At 44.2% G+C, this 27,022-nt stretch overlaps 1 protein-coding gene across 1 annotated transcript; it reads left to right on the plus strand.

Annotated features, from left to right (window-relative positions):
- Window positions 1-5,569: 5,569 nt before the first annotated feature.
- PROKR1 (prokineticin receptor 1) lies at window positions 5,570-25,496 on the plus strand. The gene is made up of 4 exons (XM_084623071.1): window positions 5,570-5,645; window positions 16,266-16,373; window positions 18,115-18,787; window positions 23,418-25,496. The coding sequence occupies exons 3-4, from the start codon at window positions 18,300-18,302 to the stop codon at window positions 24,112-24,114; spliced, it is 1,185 nt and encodes a 394-aa protein (XP_084479197.1). The 5' UTR covers window positions 5,570-5,645; window positions 16,266-16,373; window positions 18,115-18,299; the 3' UTR covers window positions 24,115-25,496.
- The last annotated feature ends 1,526 nt before the right edge of the window (window positions 25,497-27,022 follow it).

Consider the following 27,022-nt stretch of genomic DNA (forward strand, 5'->3'; position numbering starts at 1 on the left):
CCATCTCAGGTAGTTTGAAGCTCAGGAGTAAATTCTCTGGTGGGCCAGTCTGCATTTGAAAACTAAAACAGAAAACCTAACCAGTGACAACAAGCATCCCTCCAGACAGGAAACCAGTGTGTGATGCCCAGGTGATCCATACAACTCTGCAAAAGGCTGTTACTCACTGGCAACTCTGGGCCCAACCCTGTCGTCCTTTTTAACCCAGTAATCCCCATGATTCTTCAATGAGAGCTTTGTCCGAGTAAAGACTGCAGGATTGGCCCCACTGTTGCTGAAGACACATATCTTGGTAACAGCACTTTGTGCTGTACCTGTTCGGATGATGCTCCTAAACCTCTAGGGGCAGATTCCAGGTGCTCCACTCAGCTCACCTGAGGAGTGTGGTAGGGAGGGGCATAGGTGGCTTTCCACCACCTTTCTACAACTAAGTCCGCCAATCCTGGGTTTGGACAGGGATTGAACCATCTCCTAGTGCAAGTTAGAGCAGCCTGGGCCAAAAGTATAGTGTATTTAGTCTATGAAGATGCATCACTAGCAGTTTCAAGTTACACCATGTGTTCCAGATGCTGAAGAGAATCTGCCATATGATGCCCAAATGGGAGAAGGTTAGAAAGTTTAAAAAAAGGGGGGTGGGTGAGATGAAGAAACCCACTGTCTGATGTTCAAACATTTGGTTGATCTCTGTATGTCGCCTCCCTCACTTAAAAAAATGAATTCCGTGCAGCAAAAACAAATAACTAGCAGGGCTGAAAGAACGAGACGATTCTACAGGTTCAAGAGAGATCTGAACAATTGATACTCTTGATGTTTAATGGCAAAAAAATTAGTTAACAAATAATTTCATCAAAGGCCAGCTTGGTTTAAATGAAGTATTGCTGCTTATAGTGCTTTGGATTTATACTTTCAGACTCATTTAAATCCAAATTTACTTCAAAGAACATTGCTGAAAAGAATGCATTGCCCTGCCCCACATCTTCCCCCCCAGCCCCTCCACTGACCTTTAAGGGGAAGAATTATTCTGGTCATCCACACAATTAATTCACAAAACTGAATCTGTTCATTTGCTCAGTCTTCTTCGGGGCAGGTTTTTACAGTGACTCCAACTGTTCCAGCTTCACGCATCTAAAACTACTGTGAAGAGAGGGTTGACATAGCTGTATATTTTGGATGCCATATCAAAGGGGCGGTGAAGCTTCTCATCTCAGAAAAGAGGTAAAATTTTGTTAGGTTTTCTTGATTCATGCTGTTACCACGATTGAGGTTCCATGCTTTGATGACTTTCAGATGAGATTGTTATGAGACAGAGTTCTGTTGGATCTGTTTCAAGCACATACAGAAATATTAGCTTGAACCTTTACTTGCAATAGGGCTTTCACAGTAAATTAATCCCTTTCTTACATTGTTACTGCACAGAGGCTGCTATTTATATTCCATAGAAGACTGTACTGTTAAATTTCAAAATAATGCAGCAAGTTGGTTCTGGCTATTGGACAATCCTATTTTCTTGACTGCTGTCTGCTCTTTGCATTGTGAAAGGTGTTTCGTAAAGAAAAGTTGCATTATATAAATCTATGTTATGAATGGGTTAGAAAAGATACAAATAAGAAAAGGAAGATGTGCCATTTATGTATAAACGTTGGTCTGGAAATTGCAGAGAAGGGCATTGTTCGAAGAATTATGGCTGAGATAAAACTACAGGGTAAAATCCTGGCCCCATTAAAGTCAATGGCAAAACTCCCACTGACTCCAAGGGAGCCAGTACTCCGAATAATGGATAACAACAAAAAGTAATAAGTAGGTAACTGAATTTGCTACAAATTGAATAACAGAGGCCGATAAAATAAGAAGTTGAAGAGAGAATACAAATAAAAAAGGGCTGAAACCCTTAGAGTAATGGGAAACATTGACAAAGTTAAGCATAATATGGGATTATACTTAAATTGCAAAGTGTAAGTACCACATTTTCAAAAGAGCTTTGCACCCAACCATTGCCATTTAAACATCCAAATAAGTAGCCAGATTTTCAAAAGGTTGTATCTCCTACTTTGGCACTTAAAGTGGTCATTTTTCCAAATGCTAGATTCTGAGCATGTCTGAAAATCTGGCCATTTCAATTAGGCTCCTAAAATTTGTCCCTATATAGAGGGAGAGATACACCTTAATCGTATTATTCAGATCAAGATCCAGAGTAGGCCGGTTACTCAATGAGGGGGGAAAGACAATAACAGAAAATGTGGAAATGGCAGCAGTGCTTAATGACTTCTTTGTTTTGGTTTTCACCAAGAAGGTTGGTGGCGATTGGATGTCTCACTTAGTGAATGCCAGTGAAAATGAGGTAGGATCAGAGTCTAAAATAGGGAAAGAACAAGTTAAAAATTACTTAGACAAGTTAGATGTCTTCAAATCACCAGGGCCTCATGAAATGCAGCCTAGAATAATTAAGGAGCTGACTGAGGAGATATCTGAGCCATTAGCAATTATCTTTGAAAAGTCATGGAAGATGGGAGACATTCCAGAAGACTGGAAAAGAGCAAATATAGTGCCCATCTATAAAAAGGGAAATAAGGACAACCTGGGGAATTACGTCCAGTCAGCTTAACTTCTGTACCCGGAAAGATAATGGAGCAAATAATTAAGCAATCAATTTGCAAATACCTAGAAGATAATAAGGTGATAAATAGCAGTAAGCATGGCTTTTTCAAGAACAAATCATATCAAACCAACCTGATAGCTTTCTTTGACAGGGTAACAAACCTTGTGGACAGGGGGGAAGCGGTAGATGTGGTATATCTTGATTTTAGTAAGGCTTTTGCTACTGTCTTGCATGACTTTCTCATAAACAAACTAGAGAAATACAACCTAGATGGAGCTACTGTAAGGTGGGTGCATAACTGGTTGGAAAATTATTCACAGAGAGTAGTTATCAGCGGTTCACAGTCATGCTGGAAGGGCATAATGAGTGGGGTCCCACAAGGATCGGTTCTGGGTCTGGTTCTGTTCAATATCTTCATCAATGATTTAGATAATGGCATAGAGAGTCCACTTATCAAGTTTGAGGATGATACCAAACTGGGAGGGGTTGCAAGTGCTTTGGAGGATAGGATTAAAATTCAAAATGATCTGGAAAAGCTGGAGAAATGGTCTGAAGTAAATAGGATGAAAGTCAATAAGGATAAATGCAAAGTACTCCACTTAGAAAGGAACAATCAGTTGCACACATACAAAATGGAAAATGACTGCCTAAGAAGGAGTACTGCGGAAAGAGATCCGGGGATGCATTAGCAGGAGTATTGTAAGCAAGACACGAGAAGTAATTCTTCCACTCTACTCCATGCTGATTAGGCCTCAACTGGAGTATTGTGTCCAGTTCTGGGCACCACATTTCAGGAAAGATGTGGACAAATTGGAGAAAGTCCAGAGAAGAGCAACAACGATTAAAGGTCTAGAAAAAATTACCTATGAGGGAAGATTGAAAAAAATGGTTAGTCTGGAGAAGAGAAGACTGAGAGGGAACATGAGAACAGTTTTCAAGTACATAACAGGTTGTTACAAGGAGGAGGGAGAAAAATTGTTCTTCTTAACCTCCGAGGATAGGACAAGAAGTAATGAGTTTAAATTGCAGCGAAGGTGGTTTAGGTTGGACATTAGGAAAAACTTCCTAACTGTCAGAGTGGTTAAGCACTGGAATAAATTGCCTAGGGAGGTTGTGGAATCTCCATCACTGGGGATTTTTAAGAGCAGGTTGGACAAACACCTGTCAAGATAATAGTTAGTCTAGCCTTGAGTGCAGGGGACTGGACTAGATGACCTCTCGAGGTCCCTTCCAGTTCTATCATTCTAGGTCTCCAAAATCAGGTGTTTGGATCTGGGATTTTGGAAAGCTAACTATAGAGAAAGGATCAAATGTAAATGTCAGATCTGGATCAGGGTGCTTGGATCTGAATTTTGAAACAGGGCCATATAAATTTATTTAAAGTAAAATTGAATGATATTTAGTAGTTTGATAGGAGAGTTGTAGATTGTTCCAACAGATTTAACATTGGATAATGCTTAGAAATGGAGCTAAAATGCGGGGGAAAGAACTAAATTCTGAAGTGTTGAACTCTAATTAATAGAAACTTTTCTACTCTACCTTTGTATAAAAGACCGGAGAATAGAATCTGCTCTACGGTGCCACTGTGTAAGGGTATGGGGAAGAAAAAATATACTCCTATTCCAGATGAACAGAAACTATTCTAAGGAAGGGGTTGAGAGTGTTTTGCTCAATTCTAATTTCCTTCTTTTTGTGTGTTGTGATTAAATATGAAGATGGGGAAGGTACATCAGAGGAAAAGAACAATAATTCAGGAACTTGAGGTAGAAAACCATACAAAGACAACTATGTAAAAGTGGGGACTAGGTAAATTGGCTGACATGGGGCATTTGCAATAGAATTCAGCACCTTTTGCCTCTATATCCCCAGTCTCAGTCTAGCTTAGATCAATAGTAACTGAAAATATATGCTGTGGCACAGCTGTTAAGCAATCTATAGGGTATGAGTTTGGCAGTCATGGTCCAAAATCACAGAGTACCAGAAACCATTACCCGCAGGTGACACTAACTAGCAGTGATCTCAACAGAGAATGAACAGCCTAGTGAAGGTGCACTAGTGGGCAGCCCCTTGCCAGGGCTACCCCTACACCCCCCTCCCCCACATGATGAGAACGGAGTGGGAACTTTCTGCTGCAGTCCTGTTCTGCTAGGAGGTGTGTAACAAGTGAAGCCATGTGGCTGGTAATGTCAAAATCAGTTCTGAGGCTAGTGCAACACACTGTGATGTGATGTTCACTTCCTCCACCCCCATGAGGAGAGCCTTTACAAGACCTAGGCGCCACTTAACTCCTACAAAATAGGGCTCATGCCTTGTGATGATTCACTCCTTAGAGGTGGATTTCAACCCTGGAGAACAAATTGTGAAAGAAGACATTGCTCTGTGGGATCCCTAGGTAACAAAATATGAACCAGTTCCTAGCCCAGTCAAAAGAAAACCTTTAATCTTTAATTCTAAACAATAAACATTTTGTTTAAAAAACTAAACTGACTTTTATGGTGTATTAAAGCAGGCTCAAAACTGGTCGATAGTCCTGTAGAAGGGTCTTCCCCCAGCAGTGCCATACATGATGATTTTAGCAAGATGGGCAGCTCTAGAAGGCTAGTCTCAGTTGCAGTCTCAAACTTCTTTGTCAAATTGATTTCATAGTCCATTGTTTGTGAGAAGTGCTTCTCATTCACAACTGCTAGGTTGAGCAAAGTGAGTGCAATTTTCTTGTGTGACCCTGAAATGATGAATGAGGAGGAAGAAAATAGGAAACGGAAGAAAAGAATTTGGAAGAAAATGCTCTGTGGCAGGTTATTAAATTATTTTCGGTCACCTTGACCTTCTCATCTTTATACAGTGCAGCTCAGTTCATCTCCCCATGCTTTGTTGTCCAGTTATAAACCTCAGAAAGGTTGAATGCACAAGAGCTAATGATGTTGTAATACTTATTGCCATTTTTCTCTAACCAGTGATGTCAGCAATCCTCACTGTGTGCCACTCTGCTGTTATTGACCTACCTCACCCTTAGATGCTCCAGTCCCCATTCAGAAGCAGTCAAACAGTGGTATGTATGACCCATCGGTAAGTGGATGTGATGTAAATGCCTCACAGGCCCAGCGGTACCACAATATAAAAGGGCAGACATCGAGCAATGTGTCTACATTCAGGGTTCAGGAGTCCCGAGTGAGTCTTAGATGCTCCTGGTCGTCTTCAGTGTCAGTAAACTTTCCCCAAAAGACCCCTCTGGTGCCCGCTTCTGCCACTTGCTGCAAAGCCATACAAAGCAACAATTCCCTACTTAGCTAGCTACAGCCTCCCTCCTTATTCCCAGTGCAAGGTCACAAGCACCAGTACTAACGGCCCCATACAACTCTGGGCAGCAGGGATACTAGGTCCAGCACCGGTTTGTCCTTCCAGGTGATCCCTCCCTGGCACAGTGCTCCTCCTGGCTTCTGTCCTGGGGCGTTCCTTGTCAGCTACTCTGTCCTTCCTGATCTTAGGGCAAGTTCTTAGATTCTTCACTGTGTGAGGGCCTGCTTGCTGTAGCCCTCCTGTCTGTAGCGCCAGACACACATGCCCTGTCGCTCTTCCTCTCTCTTTGCCCCTGGAACAATCAGCACTTCCTCTGCCTCAGGACAAGGTTTTAAAGGGGCCATGCTCTTTTAACCCCAGGAGGGTTAAAAAAAGTAAGGCCTGCTCCTGGAAACTGTCTGCATGTTAGTAAGTCTCGCTGAATTCAGTGGGACTATTCCTATGTGCAAGTGTCTACAGAACTGTGTCGTAAGTGATCTACGTAGGCCACAGTTCTGCAGACTTGCACACAGGAGCAGTATGGTGTATCATCACCTATTATACAGCTATAGCCCTGTTTTAATAAACAGTATGTAAGCAGTGTGTTCTTTTGTACACTGCTAATAGTAACAATGGCCCAGATTCAGCAAACCACATAAGCAAAGTTCAAGAGACTGGGTGAAATCCAGACCCCCAGTGGGAGTTAGTTTTGCCATTGTCTTCACTGGGATCAAGATTTCACAGGTTTCAGAGTAACAGCCATGTTAGTCTGTATTCGCAAAGAGAAAAGGAATACAGTGGCACCATAGAGACTAACCAATTTATTTGAGCATAAGCTTTCGTGAGCTACAGCTCACTTCATCAGATGCATACTGTGGAAAGTGTAGAAGATCTTTTTATATACACACAAAGCATGAAAAAATACCTCCTCCCACCCCACTCTCCTGCTGCTAATAGCTTATCTAAAGTGATCACTCTCCTTACAATGTGTATGATAATCAAGTAGGGCCATTTCCAGCACAAATCTGGGTTTTCTCACACACACACACACCCCACACACACAAACCCACTCTCCTGCTGGTAATAGCTTATCTAAAGTGACCACTCTCCTTACAATGTGTATGATAATCAAGGTGGGCCATTTCCAGCACAAATCCAGGGTTTAACAAGAACGTCTGGGGGTGGGGAGGTAGGAAAAAACAAGAGGAAATAGGTTATCTCGCATAATGACTTAGCCACTCCCAGTCTCTATTCAAGCCTAAGTTAATTGTATCAAATTTGCAAATGAATTCCAATTCAACAGTTTCTCGCTGGAGTCTGGATTTGAAGTTTTTTTGTTGTAATTTCACAACTTTCATGTCTGTAATCACGAGACCAGAGAGATTGAAGTGTTCTCCGACTGGTTTATGAATGTTATAATTCTTGACATCTGATTTGTGTCCATTTATTCTTTTACGTAGAGACTGTCCAGTTTGACCAATGTACATGGCAGAGGGGCATTGCTGGCACATGATGGCATATATCACATTGGTGGATGTGCAGGTGAACGAGCCTCTGATAGTGTGGCTGATGTTATTAGGCCCTGTGATGGTGTCCCCTGAATAGATATGTGGGCACAGTTGGCAACGGGCTTTGTTGCAAGGATAGGTTCCTGGGTTAGTGGTTCTGTTGTGTGGTGTGTGGTTGCTGGTGAGTATTTGCTTCAGGTTGGGGGGCTGTCTGTAGGCAAGGACTGGCCTGTCTCCCAAGATTTGTGAGAGTGTTGGGTCATCCTTCAGGATAGGTTGTAGATCCTTACTAATGCGTTGGAGGAGTTTTAGTTGGGGGCTGAAGGTGACGGCTAGTGGCATTCTGTTATTTTCTTTGTTAGGCCTGTCCTGTAGTAGGAGAACAAAGTAGTCTTTATTTGAAAGTTATGAAGTACCACTTCCTACTTTACAGCAGCCACCTTCTACCTGGACTTCCACAGAGCCCTATTTAGCTTTACTTGAAAGTTTAAAAATAAACTTTTTTTGGCAGGGTGAAGGGTTCAAATCTGTAACCTGGAGCTCAGAAAGTGCCTGTTCAAAATACCAGAGCAATGAAAGGAACGTCACAGTAACAGAGTGAAGGTTCTGGGTGTGAAACCCAGACCTTTGCACAGAGCCAGCACTCTGTAAGTCCCACTTTGGCTCCCCAAATACAACATCAGTGGGATTTCAGAGGCACGAAGGCCTTTTGTGCCCTATGCCTTCACAGCCCAGGGAGAGGATGGGTTAAGTGGTTTTAAGCCACCATTGTGCCCCCCAGCTCCTGGGCTGCTCAACAGCCCGTGGCATAACATACTGCCCTGGGGCATGTCTAAGTTACAGTAGCCTCCCCAGGCTGACCTAAGTGCCTCAGTGCCATCCAGAGGAGGTCTTCAGGAGGCAGCCTGATGGGCATCTTCCACAGATGCTTCCTCTAACTAGTCTGAGTCTTTTACAGTTTCTTTACACCATTCCAGCCCCTTTAAAGAGACTAGTGCAGTATGTGGCAGGGAGGATCTCACTCTCCCATAACTATTAACAATCAGGGACTTTGGGTATGTGTACACTACAAAATTATGTCCACCTAAGTTACATTGACATACAGCCACCACAGTAATTAAATTGGTTTTGTGTGTCCACACTGAACTTCTTATGTCAGCAGTGTACATGCTCACTACCAGCATCTGCACTGATGCAGAGAGCAGTGCACTGTGGGTAGCTATCCCACTGGGCAACTTGCCACCTTCTAGGGTGTTTTGGGAAGGGTTTGCAATGCCTTATGGGGGGCAAACGAGTCATTTAGGGGTGACTGGGAACATGATTTCAATGTCCCATAATGCAGTTTTCTCTATCCCATAATGTTCTGCACCGCTTTTCAAAAGCTCTGCAAACCCATACGTCCACTATCCCTGTGAGAAGCATCAATCCTGCACAGCTCTGCACTATTGTGATGAGTGTTGTAAGCATGGGGCGCATGATCCTGCAGTATTTGCAGTTTACCACTGGGGATGTTCAAATTCCAATAGTGATCCTAGGAGACACAGCCTCCCCCTAACTCATGAAGCTGTACACCAGCCTCCTCAACACAGCAAGGAGCATTTCAACTGCAGGCTCAACAGGTGCAGAATGACAACTGAATGTGCCTTTGGCCATTTGAAAGGCCGCTGGTGCTGTCTGCTCATGAGATTTGACCTCATTGAAAAAAATATCTCAATGGCTTTCACTGCCTGCTGTGTGCTCCATAATATCTGTGAAGCAAAGGGGGAAAAGTTTCTGCCTTGGTGGAGGAGGAGTGGCTGTCTGCTGATTTTGAGCAGCCAGATACCAGGGCTATAAGAAGAGCTCAATACAGAGATATTCAGCTCAGAGAGGCTTTGGAAGACAATTCTAATAGTGAGCCACAGTAATATGTGTTGCTTTAATGTGTGCTCTGTCTTGCATTGATTTTTTGCACCCTGGTATGAACCTTATAAGGAGTGCTGTGTATGTATTAATATAACATTGCAACTGCACCTATTATTGTTCTCTGTGAATGATGTCAGCCCCAGCCATCATAAGTTGTGAACTAATAAAGATGAATTAAGTTTCCATAAATGGTCTTTTAGTTCAAACCCAGGCAAACAGACATATTTATAACTGAATGAAACTTTATAAATACAGGGGAAAGAACCTCTGAAGAGGAAAGAACAGTCATTTCCATTCCACAAACACATACACCGACCCTGTCTCTCACAGGTAGTATATATGCAGTTGTGAACCGCCGTACTCTCCCGCACAGGGTCGAGTGGTAGAGCTAGGGCAGCGGCTCTGGACCCCCCGTGGAATGTGGAGGGGTGGGAGTGTAGGGAGGTCCTGGAATGCAGTTCTCTATGGGCTGCGAAGTGATGTGTGAACTGGAAGATCAACAGGAGTCTCCAGCATGCCTGCTTGCTGCTTGAGAAGCGCTAGCATCTCCTGCTGCATGTCTCTCTTCTTTACCTGCACCTTTCTCTTCTCTGCTCTATCCCTGGCCATGCTGTCTGTGAGGGTAATCCTCCAAGCCCTGTCTTTGCTATAAAAAGGAGCAAAGGCTTGCAGGATCCCCTGGAACATCATCCCGTGTCCTCTTCCTTCTCCTCCTTATCTGGCTGAGCAACTCTGCTGGTGTGGACAGAGAGACCCTCCAGGCCACATTTCCAGTGCAAAAGATACGTAGTACCTCTGTGCATTGTGGGTGTATTCACAAGATAAATGGAAACTAGGTGTACATAACTCATCCCTCTGAGCCACACAATTTGCAAGTAGAAAAGGAGGACTTGTGGCACCTTAGAGACTAACCAATTTATTAGAGCATAAGCTTTCGTGAGCTACAGAGCTGTAGCTCACGAAAGCTTATGCTCTAATAAATTGGTTAGTCTCTAAGGTGCCACAAGTCCTCCTTTTCTTTTTGCGAATACAGACTAACACGGCTGCTACTCTGAAACCTGTCAATTTGCAAGTAGTACATTCTCACTTCTTCTTGGGATGGAGAGAGCATTGCGGCAGTCCCAGCGATGGTGTGGGAGCAAGTTGGGGAACGATAAGAAGGGGGAGGTAGCTCACGGCCATGAGTATATGCGTATAGGGCAATTGAACTGAATATTGGCAACATTTTCCAGCCCATGGTGATTTTAGCTAACATGTCACTCCTGAGGTTAACAGAAGCTGAAAGGGAACAGCTTCTGCAGGTGTTCAGTTGCAGACTGAGGCCGCATACTGCTAGCCTGTGATCTGCAATGGTGCTTGCTGAAGTAATTGCTGAATGGCATGTGAAAACATCCTACTGAGGTGGAAGAAATCAGGCAACCCTCCCTAGAAATCTTCAGCAGAGGATGTCAGACTACCTCCCGGAAAATTTCCTTGAGATCTCTATGGAGGATTCACAGGACTTCCTGGTGCATATAAATAAACTGTTCTGCAGGACCCCCTTTGCCTAACTGTACAGGTGAATGAGAAGCAGATACCTCTACCTCTCTTGGTTTTTCACTACCTTTTCTAGCATAAATAAAAAAGAGTAAATCAACAGATGTGTTCCTGCAATTCAAAGCAACCTACATATTTACCAGAGGTTCCTTCCCCTGGTAAGTTGGACTTTAGGTACTGGGTGGACTGCCCAGGAGTCAAAATCAGATCCTGGCTTGCCATACCACTGGATCCTCTGGTCGCTTGCCTCCCATACTCCTCTTCCTCCTCATCATTGTTCACTGCAGGGCCCTGTAACTCCTGCTCCCCTAAAGTATCCACAAGGCTGTTGGGGAGAGGGGGTTGGGTCTCTGCCAAGGATGGTATGCAGCTCTTTGTAAAAGCGGCATGTCTGGGGCTCCACACCAGAGTGGCTGTTAGCCCGCCTTGCCTTCTGGTATGCCTGCCTCAGCTCCTTGGCTTTCACGCAGCACTGCTGCGTGTCCTTCTTGTAGCCCTTCTCCACCAAGCCCCGAGCGATCTACTCGTAAATATTGACTTTTCTACAGCTGGTTCAGAGCTGTACCTGCACATCCTCTTCCCTCAACAGACCCAGGAGATCCAATACCTCCTGTGTACTCCAGGCAAGAGTGTGTCTGCAGCCTGTACTCGGCTTGGCCACCTGGGCAGTTGCTAGACATGTTCGCACGTTGCTAGGTGAGCTCTCCATGCCGGGAAAACAGAAAATGGAACTTCAAAAATTTGCATGGCTTTAATAGGGAGAGGTGTGTACCTGGCCACTGGGCAGCAGAGTTCAAACTAGTGACCAGAGTGGTCAAGGTGGGGCATTGTGGGACATTTCCTGGAGACCAGCAAAGTCAACGTAACACAGTGTCTACACTGGCACTGCATCAACCTAAGCCCTACACTTCTCGCAGAGGTGGTGTTAAGTCCACTTAGCGGGCGAGTTATGTCAGAGGAAGTGACATTTTAGTGTAGAAGCTTACACAGTTAGGTCAATGTAAGCTGCCTTATGTTGCCCTAACTTTGTAGTGTAGACCAAGCATGAGACCCAGCATTTGATTTTCACTTTCCTGCTTGATTTTTAAACCATCAATAACATTGCTATCTAATGAGCAACAAAATATTGCTTAATATTGGCAATGCTCAACTCCTCTTCTGCATTCTAAATAAGGTAATATGGCAGTTTCAAAGAATTCAGCTTTTACACACACACACACACACACCCCTACTTAGACTTGGCAATGTTAATCTGTATACAGAGGAAGATCAGTGTAAGCTCAAGAGAGAAAAGGGCCAGATCCTAAGCTGATAAAAACTGTCATAGCTCCATTGAGGTAATGTTTTTAGTCACTGGGGATAAACAGATTTACACCAACTGAGGATCTGGACCAAAGGAAAATAAATATTTGGATCCTGCCTAGATTTGAGATCCTATATAATTTTATTTAAGAGATTAAAGCAAAGAATTAATCAGAAGAATGACCTTTCTAATATAAAGCTCCAAACAGTTCCTTGTGCAGTAATTAATCTTTCTTTGAGTTCACTAAGGTTCATGTGTACTATTTTATGTAAGGATGTTTTATGTCTTATTCCATTGTACATTATAACTTTGCTTTATTTCTCCCTATATTTGTTCACACACATGGCATTGACATTTGACAACAGAAAGTTGTAATGTTTTGTGGCAAAATATGGCAAAGTACAGTGTATCTAATTTCATTGTGCCTTATTTGGTTGCATGCTTTCAGGACAACCAGAAAACTGTCTTATGGCTTTTGACTTATTACACTGAGTATTATAATTTAGGCCCAGTGAAATATTTTACTTGACATTATAAATGTGTGTGTGTGTGTGTGAGTGAGAGAGAGAGAGAGAAAGGGGGGGAAATTATTCCTGCAATACTTTTGGAAGATCTTATTGTATTTATGTTTATATATCATTGAGGACCAGGGATCGTCAGTGGCACTGGAATGCTTTTTATAGGGGGGGTGCTGAAAGCCAGCAAAACTATTCCCAAACTTTTTACCTCGTCTGCCCCCCCCCGCCCCAGAGCTGAGGCTGGGAGCAGGGCCGTGTCTCCAGGAGTGGGGGACAAGGACAGGGATAAGGGGGCCAAGGCTGGGAGCAGGCGCAGGGCCAGTAGTGGAGCCCTGCCTACAGGTCCAGCAGCCGGGACCTCACATGCGGGGTTGGCAACCAGGACCCTGTGTGCAGGGCCAGGTGCAGGGCCAGCAATCATGATGTGGGACCCTATGTGTGTGGCCGGGAGCGGGGCTGGCAGCTGGGACCCCGCCCACAGCCCGGAGCGGGGCTGGCGTCTGGCACCCTGCATAAAACCTGCACCTATGGGGATTGTATGTAATCCCATGGGGGTGGGGGGATCACAGCCCTTCAGGAACAAGGAACAGGTGCAGGAGGGGTGATGAGGCAAATTCACTCAAGCTGTAAAACTGCTCAAGAGGTAGCACCACCAGATGATGTGTATCTACTTGTTCAAACTGGACTCTCCAGGACCAACAAACAAAGAAAGGACTTGGAGATAACTATCCTCAGTTAAACTGATTCAGGATCTTCTTTCAGAGCCAGCAAACAGACAGGTTTCAGAGTAGCAGCCGTGTTAGTCTGTATTCGCAAAAAGAAAAGGAGGACTTGTGGCACCTTAGAGACTAACCAATTTATCTGAGCATGAGCTTTCGTGAACTACAGCTCACTTCATTGGTTAGTCTCTAAGGTGCCACAAGTACTCCTTTTCTTTTAGCAAACAGACAGGCCTTTCTGTTGAATGAGGGACCCTAATCCTTAGGGAAATGTAGGAAGGACCGATACCTGCCAGAGCCTGATGTTGGAGTTGGGGTGACCTCTGGTAAGCTTTCAGCCGGCGTGAAGGTTCTTTTACTGTTTTTAATATGTTTTCTCTGTAATGCTTTCCCCTTAAGAATAAATGTGCTTGCTTTGAGCTAGGTGGTAACTTACAGCAGCTGTTCAGTGTGCAGTTGATAGTCTTTGGAGAGAGAGCAAAGCACAGGTGCTAGCCTGTTCAGACAGTTTGGCTTGCTGGGAATAACACAATTTAGGCAGGGAACTGCACAGCCTGGAAAAACCCCAGTTAGGAGGGGAAGAGATGCAGGTCTCTGCCCAAAAGAGGTTATGGCTGAGGTGCTGAGAGCCGAGAGTGGGTGCCCTTGCTGGAGCATAGAGGGGAAATACAGGTGCGGTTGCCCTGAACTGTAACTTCTTGTAAGAGATTAGGCTCTGTCTTATAGCGCCCTCTTCTGGCTGGAACCCAACTTGCTCTTACTGAGCCAGCGCCCTCCATGGGAGAATTCTACCTGGAACCTTCTCACTGAGTCCAGGAAGGTAATTTCCAGCAGGGTCAGTTGTTGTGGTTTCTTTTTCTTTTATTTCAAGTCGCCTCAACACGTAGGATCAAAACTTCCCCAAGTCTCTCCCTCACTCCCCCATATGTTCCTCAACCCAAAGTTCCTGGTTCTTATCTCAGAGCCTTTTGATAATAGAACTTCCCCACAGTCTCCTTTCTGTCCATTTTTGTTTGTGGAAGCAGTTCCTCCCAGCAGTCGCTCCAGCCTCTGGCAGGTACTACAGCTACTCCTCTTTATTTCCTGCTCCTCCTTTTATGAGTCAGACGGTTAAGCTGTAGGTCTTTTCCCAGGTGCAACAGGTGGGGCTAATTACCCAGCCAGCCAGCTGCTGGCCTCTGTCCTCAGTCAGATGGTGTCCCTTATAGCTTCACACATGTGAATTGGCTGACTTTCCACAAAACGCAAAACTTATCACATTAATGAACACCTTGTCACAGTCACATTTTCAAACCCAAGGAGTGGAGTTTCTTTTTCCATTTATTACTCTCCCCCAACGTGGTATCAGTAGACAGTAGCTCAAGTTCTCTTCCTTTCCTGTGTCTTGGTGATGGAGGACTTGAAAGGCTCAGCAGAATCATAGGAAAATCAAGGCTGCCACCAGTTGCATGAAGGCTGCCTCGTACTTTTCAGTTATTGAACAGCTTCCATAGAATCATAGAATATCAGGGTTGGAAGGGACCTCAGGAGATCATTTAGTCCAACCCCCTGCTCAAAGCAGGACCAATCCCCAACTAAATCATCCCAGCCAGGGCTTTGTCAAGCCTGACCTTAAAAACCTCACAGGAAAGAGATTCCACCACCCCCCTAGGTAACACATTCCAGTGCTTCACCACCCCCCTAGTGAAAAAGTTTTTCCTAATGTCCAACCTAAACTTCCCCCACTGCAACTTGAGACCATTGCTTCTTGTTCTGTCATCTGCTACCACTGAGAACAGTCTAGATCCATCCTCTTTGGAACCCCCTTTCAGGTAGTTGAAAGCAGCTATAAAATCCCCCCTCATTCTTCTCTTCTGCAGACTAAAGAATCCCAGTTCCCTCAGCCTCTCCTCATAAATCATGTGCTCTAGCCTCCTAATCATTTTCATTGCCCTCTGCTGGACTCTTTCCAATTTTTCCACATCCTTTTTGTAGTGTGGGGCCCAAAACTGGACACAGTACTCCAGATGAGGCCTCACCAATGTCGAATAAAGGGGAACGATCACGTCCCTCGATCTGCTGGCAACGCCCCTACTTATACACAGGGTCGGCTCTACAGTTTTGGCCGCCCCAAGCGTGAAAAAACCTGCCACCGTGGACAGCAAAGGGGAGAAGCTGCCGCCGCTTTGCTGCCGCAGCGGGAGACACCAAGAAGCTGCCGCCGAATTGCTGCAGCAGCCGGAAGAACAGCCGCCCCTTTCGAACTGCCGCCCCAAGCACCTGCTTGGAATGCTGGTGCCTGGAGCCGCTCCTGCTTATATAGCCCAATATGCCGTTAGCCTTCTTGGCAACAAGGGCACACTGTTGACTCATAACAAGGGCACACTCCTGCTGCAGGGCTACTTGACTGCAAGCTGGGGGAACAGCTGCTGAAGGAGCTATTCTGCTATTGCTGTGTCCCAGCAATGCTTAGCTCTCAACTCAATACCATGTCCCATGTCTAGGAAATTGGTCAGGAAGGTCTTAGTTTTGATAGGTCTTTCGAGGGTCCCCTCCCAACGTAGGGCTTGAATCCAGCCCTTCATTCACTCCTGGGTAAGTAACCACTGACGAATACAAACAAAGATCAAACAGCATGCAGTGACCAGGACGGCAGCGGACATTCCTATTACAAGCTTGGTGACAAGGACACTGAGTGTGTTCAATTCAGTAGGGAAGCCTTAAAGTAAAATAGGGGCTGTCATGTGGTATTGCGTACTGCATCTTTAAAATTACATATGCACGGCCAGCATCAAGGTGCCTCCCACTGAGAAAAGGCTTTAGATGCAGGCACACAGAGAAAGGCGTTCTGCTCCTTGTTGAGCTCCGGGGCTGACACGCTATTCCAGCTCTGGCAATAAAGTGTCATTTATTTAACTCGCTCAGCTGCGTTCCTCCTGATCCTGCCTGAGTTCCAGTGACTGCAACAGGGAGTGACCCTGGAGGCGACCCCCAGAGCATCAGAGAACATGATGAAGATGAACCCTGTCACAGGTAGTCAGTTGTTGCTGTGTTGTCTTGTTTTAGGAGTTCCTCTGCTATTCGCAGGAAAACTGTTTGAAATATGTATCATCACTTTCTCTGTAAAGCATGTTGTTCCAGTGCACCTGGATTGCCTCTTGTATGGGGGTCTGGGGGGTTGAATTTGCACAGCTGCCAAGTGGCTGGGTGCAGCATTGTATGATGTGGTTGGCTGTTTGAAATTATAATCTAGTTTGTTCGCTGTTCTAGGCGGCGCGTGTCATTTTGCAACTCTTTTAGCCCGAGTGTAATTGGAAATGAAAGTTTTGCATGAGAGTTTCTCTCACAAACCCATCAGCATCAGTGCCCCGCAGCCCGTGGCCAGTGTTGTGGAAAATGCAGCTCAGGAGGACAGCTCCGCTCTGCAGATTGTCCTCTGCAGTCAAAGTAGGACCCACTTGATGACATCTGACATTGTGGGGACTTGGTGCTTTAATGCAATGAAGCAGCAGCTCCTGCCAATTTCATCCCAGTGCTATGTGCCGCTTTGAGCCTCTAAATATCAGTAACTGGAGGGCTGGATCACTTCCAGCGGGCAGTTAAGAGGATGCTAGGACACATCTCTGTTAGCATTCTGGTGCATAAAGCACACATGGGCATGGGAGCTGAGGGGGTTGTTGGTATGTGACGCATTTCAAAATGTACAGAATTATTGGAAGTTCCTTCGGTATCTTTTGTAGAAATGACAAGAAAAGAGATGGAGGGGGTTTCCCTCCCTTTCAACAATTCTGAACATTTGTTCTCCAAGTCAGAAAGATGTTCCTTTTCATATAAATAAAGTCCCTCTTTGTTGAAGAGGGTCCTCACTCTTAGAGATACATTTGTCCATGTATTAGACCAGTGGTCCCCAACCTTTCCCATAGCACATTCCTATTCCCAAGAGACTCTGGCAAGCGGGTGGTTCTCAGGTGGTTGCGCTCACCGGCGGCATTTCTGTGGCGCAGTGTCCTGCCGGCGCACACAACAGCGCCTGCGGGTACCGCATGGGGGACCCCTGTATTAGACCTTTCTGATCAGCTCCACCGAGCAATATCGTCAGCTGGTGTAAATTGGTGAGGTGCTCATGACTTCAGCAGAGCTGCACCAATTTATACTAGCTGAGGATTTGGCACGATGTACTCAATTAAATGTTGCCCAAAAGAAATTTCCTGGCTACTCCACCCCTCATGTATCCCTGGAGGCTCTTATTTAATTAGCTAATGTATTTAGATGCTATGAGGCAGTTCTCCCTCTTTTCTGCCCTGTAATGTGCTGCCCTTCAGAGACCCTTAGGCAGACTGCAAAGCTTCTGTATCCAAAGGTACATCAGGTGTTTCGCAGCAAACTAAGGTGCCATGTCCTAACTTCTCATACTCACTCAGCTACATGACAGCCTGTGGGCAGAGAGGCTAGCGGAGGTTGGACATGAATTTCACAGTCCTGCCACGTCACTTCATTCTGTGCAAATGCAACTGCCTAGTAAATGAAACGCTGCTGCTGAATTAGGATCAAAATCCAACGTGTGGTCAGAGTTCACAGGATTTGACAATAATCACAAAGAAATCTTTCCATACCAGGGCACTGTCTCCCCATGCAGATCTGTCCATGCAGCTGCAGATCACCAGAGGAAAGGGGAGCATTGCTAATGAAGAGAAGACGCTCTCCCTACAGCTCAGCAATTTTTTCACCTTTTGTTCTCTACATACGTTTCCTTCTTTTTTGTCTCCATAAAAAGGTGGCAAATGTTGCTGTTGCTCTTCAGCCTCACAGCGATGAGGAGGAGGAGGAGAAGGTGACTTGCTCCTTGGGGAAAACATCAGGCAAGCTCTCCTGTTACGTCCTCTCCCACTCTTTGGGTGATATTAACAAGATCCCAGGGCCCAGCACAGTTGACTGTGTGGAAAGAGCGGAGACACCACCATGGGGCAGGAAGAGCGCAACACCTCCACTACCGCCATCAATTTAGCTGCCATCTACAACCTCCACAGTGGGGACTTCCCCTCCTTCCGAAATTTCTCCTTCCCATTCAATTTTAGTTACAGCGATTACGACTTGCCCCTGGACAGTGAGGATGATGTGACCAAGACCCGCACCTTCTTCGCGGCCAAGATTGTGATTGGGGTGGCGCTCATCGGCATCATGCTGGTCTGTGGCATTGGCAACTTTATCTTCATTGCTGCCCTGGCCCGCTACAAGAAGCTGCGCAACCTCACCAACCTGCTGATTGCCAACCTAGCCATCTCCGACTTCATCGTGGCCATTGTCTGCTGTCCCTTTGAGATGGACTACTACGTTGTGCGGCAGCTGTCCTGGGAGCACGGCCATGTGCTCTGTGCCTCTGTCAATTACCTACGCACCGTCTCCCTGTATGTCTCTACCAATGCTCTCCTGGCTATAGCCGTAGACAGGTAAGCAGGGGAAATGGATGGTTTAATTTATACAGGGAGAGGAAACCAGGGATCCCTGTCCCTCTCAACAGCCAAGATTTTCAAGTGTTGGTGCCACCTAAATAAGTGGCTTAATGTTTAGAGGTGCTGAGCACCTATGGGCCCTATTGATGTCCAGCAGATTTGTAGAAATCAGGCCACTTAAAAGCTTGATCCTGAGAGGTGCTAAGCAGAGGTCAGGAATTCTTTGATGATATGTTGGGGTTGTTTGGGGTTTTTTTTGTCAGTTTTGAGAAAAACTTCCTCAGGCCCAGGATGGAATTTTGGAGAAGAGAACCATCCCAGAATAGCCAAAAGCCTACCCCTTAGGGCACTTATGTGAGAGACCCAAGTTCAAGTCCCTGCTCTGCCTGATTTAAAGCAGGGACTTAAGCCTGGATCTTCCATATCCAAGGTGAGAGCCCAAGCCACTGCACTATACAGTCACTTTCTCTCAGTCTCCTCTCTTGAAGCTGTTCCACTTTTCATACATAATTATATATTCATTGGGCCAGAGAGAGACTTACTCTGTAGTCCACTGGTTAGGGTACTCACCTGGTGATCACTGGGCTATTGGCTATTTGGGTCTATTGGTCTCTCCTATAAAGTATTTTGAAACATCTAGTTTTCATTCTGATGTGGAAATAAAATGAATGGCAGCACTTCAAAAAATGTTATGAACCAGAATTCTTGTTTTCCAGCCAGCCCTATTGAGAACCCTCCCCTGCCATTCAATCAAGCACTTGACAGCACTAAGCTGGACATTTAAATATAGAATTAGGTGCTAAGCTTTAGGCATCCAAAAATCTTCTCTCTGGGTCTAAATCATCAATAACTCACTATCCTCTCCTATTTATTTATTTCCATGGTTGGCACCAAATATTTTCCCAGGCAAATGACTATATCAAGGTCCCACAGGAACCCATGTGGGCATCAAACCCGAGACTCTTGCATTTTTCAAGCCGTTATGAAAATGACTCCTAGTTTAAGCCCTAGTTCCATTAAAGGAGCCTCTTCAAATTGGGTTCTGAGACCATGGGTGCCTCACAATGCCCAGATGCCACACAATTTGCTTCACTTTGCATCCCTGAGACCTTTGTATGGAGTTTCTCTCCCTGTAAGAATTTTTAAAGTATAACCACTGACTTCACATCGGGTGGCTACTGCTCTTGCCTACCACTTTTTGTTTTATTGGTCCTGTGCACCACTGACTCAGATACCTGCTTGACACCAAAATTAAGTCTGTCACAATTGATCTGTAGAAGGCAAGTCAGAAAAGATTGTTTCCAAAGAGAAAGATCACACAACACAAGTCATTCCCTACACCACAATGCCACATGACTAGCTTTGAAGACTTACAACAGCTCAGGGTATTAGTATTATTGTCTTTTCCCCTTAATATTTGCAATTGATCCTGTTTCCTTTCTATGCCATTTTAAGTTATAATCTCAGTTACTCCGTTTGGGGGCCTGATTCTCCTCTCATACCAATTTAACACTGATGTAACTCCACTGACTGTTGTGTAGATACTATTGATCCAGCCTCCACTGAAATCAATGAGCGTCTTTCCATTAGCTCCAGTGGGAATTGGGTCAAGCCTTTTCACTGGCTTAAGTAGGAGAAGAACCAGCCCCTATGAGCCAGCTCTTCAGCTGGTGTGAACTGACATAGCTCCAGTGTAGTCTGTGTGAACCAGTTCAGGAGTTGGCTTTATGTCTTTGTTTTGAGCTTATTACAGTTTTCTATTTGATTTAATTGTTCTTAGATCATAACAAATGGTTTGGACAGACCTGTTCAGTCACCTCCTCTGTCCCACCACCTCACACAAAGTTGTTCCCAAACAGACAGTAGGAGGTACTTGTCATCAAGTCCTTGTGCCTGCCAAAAGCATGAAGAAGATTTTCCAGCATCTCTCCCAGTCCATCTACTAAAATGATCCTGGAAAAGTATTTTTAAAAAGTTATTGCAAAACCAAGCCACAAAGTTTATATAAATCCATATGCAATTTTAAAGCCTAAGTGTTCTCTCTTTTTGTAAGAGGGTTTAAATTTTTTTTTTAAAAATTGTTGAAAGCTCCTTTTGCCCAATAGCAATCAATTAAAACCCCTGTGGTTATTTCTTTGACCGGGCAAATGTCGATCTATAATTCATTCACATCTCTTTTGCTCAAAATGGTTAACTGAAGAAGAAGAAATTGCTAACATTCTGTTTATCTGAGAGCTTGGATAATTATGTGATAAGCAAGCTTAAGATGCACTATTTTAAAAGATATTTCAGGAAAACATTTTTGCAGTAAGATACTCTAAAGTAGAAACATTCATATCCATAGTATTCTCTATTTTTGGAACAAAGTTCAGGAGATATGGCAATACAGTATGTTGACCTCTCCATTTTTGCTGGTCAACATTTTGAGCCCATCCTGCATCCCTGGGACACCCTAGATGGGAATAATTCGTACATATTATGATGAGCTGAGACATATCAGGGCAGTTTCGTGCAACTCAGCTGGTGCAATGCTGCCCTAAAGGCAACTTAGCTGGCCACTGGCAGATTCCCCCTAACACAGAAGGATCCTCAGGTAATGTAGAGCTGCCACAGCTGCGCCTATGATCCACTAGCTCCCCAGCCACAGCCAGTGCAGGGGATATGGCTGGGGAATGGCTAGAGCATTCTTGCAACTGCACAATCTCCAGCTTCCATAATGGCAGCCACGATCGCTTAGTGCAATTTAGAGCAGCCTGAAGAGTGCTCTACCATGTGCAAGAAGATGGTATTAGGGCGGAGAAGCCCCAGGATCAGGGGGACAGGAAGGTGGCTTAAGTCACCTTTGTACCTATGCCTCCTTAGTTCTGCCAAGCACTTCTCAGCCAGCACTAAGAAGCTGGGCTGGTGTATTCTTCTGTTTTACTGGCATTTATTTAAAATGGGGAACCTTTCACTTGGTGAAAAGAGAAGCAGCACTTAGTTAATAATAAAAATATATACAGTTGTCAGTTCCATTGCACTGCTTTGGGGGTGACCTCTTTTGCCATTCCATGGGATCTTGTCTGTACCAAGAAGATCTTTGAGGTGTGCATTTGACCCCAGATGGGGCACCCAAGTAGCTTGACTGACATTTCATTTATTTATGAATTAGTGATCCAATAATATATAATATACAGGCATAAAATCCTTCTAATGAATGATAAATTGCACTATTTTAAACAGTTATTACACCTTGATGTGGAATACAAAACTACAGATCGCTTGGGAGGGTAGACACATTTTGTGAATACATTTGATCAAAATGTTCTTTATGTGGAAAAGATGGTTCAAATCTTCTTGTGCCAAATTGTGTCCCCAATTAAGCAGAACTCCCCACCAAAATCAGAGTGAAAACAGTTGCTATAATATGGCCCCTTGTGCCTTTTTAACTTAATTGAGTCAATAGCAATTGATTCATCTTGCATATAAAATACTAAGCTTTCTCCTTAGCTTTTGTTAACTGCTGTGTGGTGAATGGCAGCAGCAAACTGATTGCAGTCTTCTAATAATTAATGAGTGCAAGCAGCTGTCGTCATGGTAAGTAATATGGCAGCTAAATGGTCATAGAAAATTTACGCTCCTATTACCAATAGTCTCTTGCTACACACAAAACAAAAATCCACATTAGAGTAAACTGCCAGGATTTATATATAAAACCCTTTATCAATTATATGAAAACATCCTGAGATGTAAATATTTAAAAGTATTGGTAGGTCTGATTTCAATTCAAACCTTTATTACCGTATAAAATAGTTGTGTTTCCATTATTTTAAATATCTTTACACAGAGATTGAATGGTAGTAACTGTATCTTCCCTAATCCTACACATTCAAGTACTTCTCAGCCAAGGAATGTATTTTCCTCCTTGTCCTCTAAGGATATATTACTGTGTGCTTTCAAGTCTCACACAGATATATGTGCATCTAGTCCATCTAAGAACAACACAAATAAATCACTGTGTATTGTATCTGTGTCACCGACTAACCCTTAAAAGATGTTTACAGCTTCTTTTCATCCAATTCTTTGCATCCAATGAAGTGAGCTGTAGCTCACGAAAGCTCATGCTCAAATAAATTGGTTAGTCTCTAAGGTGCCACAAGTACTCCTTTTCTTTTTGCGAATACAGACTAACACGGCTGTTACTCTGAAATCTTTTCATCCTGTCTCTCATAACTCAGGATCAGGGTTAAAGAAAGAATGTTTCCATATTGGTAGGAAGTTAAGCCATGATTTTTCAAAAACAGGAACCTAAAATGTAGGCTCCTAAATCCATACTTAGGCACCTAAATAGACAGCCAGATTTTCAAAGTGCTGAGCAATAACAAGATGGCCAGTACTTCTGGAAGTTCAGTCACTCAGTCAGATGCTTATTTACGGATTTAGGAGCCTAAGTTTAGGCTGCTTCATTTTTTACTTATTTTTGTCTCTTTTTCCTTCAAGAAAGCAAATATCTATCAAGTTCTCCATTTTTAAAACAATGAAAATTTCTGTCCCCTCCCCAGTAAATTACCCTGCTTGGATTCAGAAATGTACTTTAGATAATAAGCTTTCCTGACTTTGTTCTGAGTATGTTATTTATCTTTTGTAGGTATCTGGCCATTGTCCACCCACTCAAACCACGAATGAATTATCAAACAGCTACTTTCCTAATTGCTTTGGTCTGGATAGTCTCCATACTCATTGCGATACCATCTGCATATTTTGCGACTGAAACTGTAATATTCATAGTAAAAAATCAGGAGAAAATTTTTTGTGGCCAGATTTGGCCAGTTGACCAGCAAATGTATTATAAATCCTACTTCCTCTTCATCTTTGGCATTGAATTTGTTGGACCTGTAATCACAATGACCTTGTGTTATGCCAAGATTTCTAGAGAGCTTTGGTTTAAAACTGTCCCAGGGTTCCAGACAGAACAGATCAGAAAGAGGCTCCGGTGCAGAAGAAAAACAGTCATGGTACTTATGTGTATCTTAACAGCCTATGTCCTCTGCTGGGCCCCATTCTATGGATTCACAATTGTCCGTGACTTTTTCCCCACAGTCTTTGTGAAAGAGAAGCATTACCTTACAGCCTTTTACATAGTTGAGTGCATTGCCATGAGCAACAGCATGATCAACACTATGTGCTTTGTAACTGTAAAGAATAACACCATGAAGTATTTGAAGAAGATCATGTTGCTTAGGTGGAGATCTACATATAACAGCAGCAAATCGAGTGTAGATTTAGACATTAAAACTAGTGCAATGCCTGTCACAGAAGAGGTAGACTGCATAAAATTAAAGTAATTTCTTGTGGTTCTATTGTCATGACATATATATTCCGTGGGGGGAGAGGGGTTGCCTCAGAAAATTCTCTTTTTCTGTGATGCTATCTACTAATGCAGAGAACACTGGACTACGAGTCAGTAGACCATGGCTCTATTCCTGACTATGCCAGTGACCTTCTGTCCCAACGCTCTTTGCCTCAGTTTCCCCATCTATAAAACTGGAACACTGACACTTCTCTTTTGTAAATCCCTTTGCGATTTAGGAATGGCAAGTGCTATATAAGAACAAGGTTGTATTGTCTGGGTCTGAAATTCCCCTGGCTCTCCTAGCAATGATGCTGAAAATTCCCTCCATTTCCCCTTAACTCTGGGTGTGACCTTTGACCTCTTCCAGCCCATAACCCTTGCCTTTAAGGCACTCATCCTTCCCCACACATATCCTCTCCACCTCGCTAAGGTGGGAAGCAAGCCTTTACGGCTTTATGGTACTCCTTATCCTCTCAAAATGTCCAGGCTCCTTCAAGTACCCAAGCACCTAGCAACCCACTGTCATTTCAACCCCACACAGCCTCCTGATCCACAGCATAGCCTCCTGCCACCAGGCCCATTTTCTACCATTTCCTGCTCTAGCAAAGAGCCTGAGTCCTTTACTGTGGCATCCTGTATAGAACACTTTGATCTCCTCCCCCTTTGTACATTTATGCAGAATGTTACTTTGCTCTTGTGTACCTGAAAATGGAATGGCTCCATTTTCCCACTGGCATGGAGGAGTTCTTCCTCGCCTGCTTAGGGCCAGATTCTGTCACCCTCACCGATGTTATGACCATCATACTCCAAGAGCAGGCCCATTCATTTCAATAGGACTACTTTCTGAGTAAGGAGCTATTTAGTGGTTAAAATTCACCCTTGTGCACATTGCCTAGCCATCCCTTAAATTCCATGTATGCCCTTAAAATAGGGTTTGAGTGGGACATATATAGTGTATTGGGCTTGTGCTGGCCCTCTGCAAAAGGGTGAATTTCACCCACTGTGAGTAAGGGAGATAGAATCTGTCCCTCTATGAACCCGTCACTGATTTGCTGTTTGACTGTCACTTGTTATCTGTGTAAATGTAGCAAAATCATGCACCATGCAACATGTCCAGATGAATTCTGTGTGATCTTCTTTAATTCCATCTTTATCATTCAGTTTTTGTACAGCACAAGGATCGGTGTATCTTTTAATTAGTAACTGTGATTATACAGATAATGTCAGTGAAGTACATTCATTTAAGCTCCAGTCATTACACTTCATGAATTTTCATGTATTGGAATCAAGGCTTTTCTACTGAGCTGCAGAACGCTTGTCATTTTTGTGTGATTGATACTGCCTCCCTTTGAAGTAAACTGCTTTTGTAAATAATTCGTCTATTTGTGAATTTAAAGTGAACAGAAATGTCTGTTACTTAATAAAACAATAAATGAAGGAATCTGAGCAGCATTCAAGATTATTTTTACGAAAATTGCTTTTCATACTCAAATTTTTTTACATCAGAGAATGGACTAAAATGTCAATAATCCCATTTTGGTAGCAAAGATCAGTGGTGCTGGGATGGGGTGGAGCAGATCCAGAGGCCACTGCTGGAGGTCTCAGGGTCCTGCCACAATCATCCCAGGAAAGGAGCAGTTGAGCTAAGTTCTTGAAGCTGCCTAGACAGACTGCACAGGAAGCAGTCAGTCAGTCTGGGGAAGGCTTCAAGGAGCTAGCCAATCAGAGGGTTGCAGAATAGTATAAAAGGAGCTGCAGTGCAGACCAGAGTCAGTGGACTGGAGATGGTGCTCTATGCTGGCCAAAGAGAACTGCAGCACCACAGATAGCTCAGTGCTGGGAGGGTCTGGGGGAGCAAGAAAGATCTGGCTGGCTGCTAGGCGTGAACATAGAAGAGTCCTGAGGTAGGGCTGATGAATTGGTGAAGGCAGGGGTCATGGGGTAGTGGCCCAAGGAACTGAAAGCAGTTTAGTTAGAGCCGTGGTTCTCAACTTATTTACCATTGTGGGCTACATATGTGGCCCAGAATATATATACTACCTGTATTGCCCTGAGGATATCACATGGACCACAGCTGTGATTGGGCCACAAGTGGCATGCAGACTGTGTGTTGAAAACCACTGAGTTAGAGGGATCTGAAGGTGCGTGGCAGCTATTCTTAGGGTCCCTAGGCTGGGACCCAGAGTAATAGGTGGACCTGGGTCTCCCCCCAGTTAGAGAATGATAAATCCCCAGAAAGGGATCTGAACTGTTAAGAGGACCAGCTGGAGAGATGGGGGGCCAGAACAGACCAGAGTGAGCAAAAAGTCTCCTGGAGGAAGCCCTGGGGACATGGCCTCCTACCAGGGCCAGGAGCACTTAAAGACTTGTTGTACTAATATCCCAGAAGGGGTCTGTTTGAATTGTGTTCCATACAGAATGTGAGTCACTCAACCGGAGGGCTGAGTCAGTGGAAACTACCAGAGAAACTGCTAGAAGGGGTCACCATAAACAGAGAAGTGGAGACACACTTGACCAGAAGTGGACACTTGCAAGAGGTGGGTGCCATGCCATTACAGATGTGAACAAGTATGTCTAATAGAAGTAATATAGAATAGAGAGTTTAAGGCCAGAAGGGTTTAAGGCCATCTAATCTGACTTCCTTTATCACAGGCCACCAAAGCTCCCTAGCACCAACATACTAAACCCAACAACCAAAATTAGACCAAAGTATTACAGCCTACAGGAGACTAAACTATTGTGTGCCATAGAGAGAATAGGAGGGGCCAAGATCCTTGAGGCCCCTGCAATGGCAAGGAATTGATAAAATAAGACACCCATATAATCCCGACAAGTGACACATGCCATGCTGCAGAGGAAGGCAAAAAATACCCAAGGTATTCAAATTCTCCTATAATTAT

This window comes from Lepidochelys olivacea (assembly GCF_965140295.1).
Source record: "Lepidochelys olivacea isolate rLepOli2 genome assembly, chromosome: 3".
Taxonomy (NCBI): domain Eukaryota; kingdom Metazoa; phylum Chordata; order Testudines; family Cheloniidae; genus Lepidochelys; species Lepidochelys olivacea.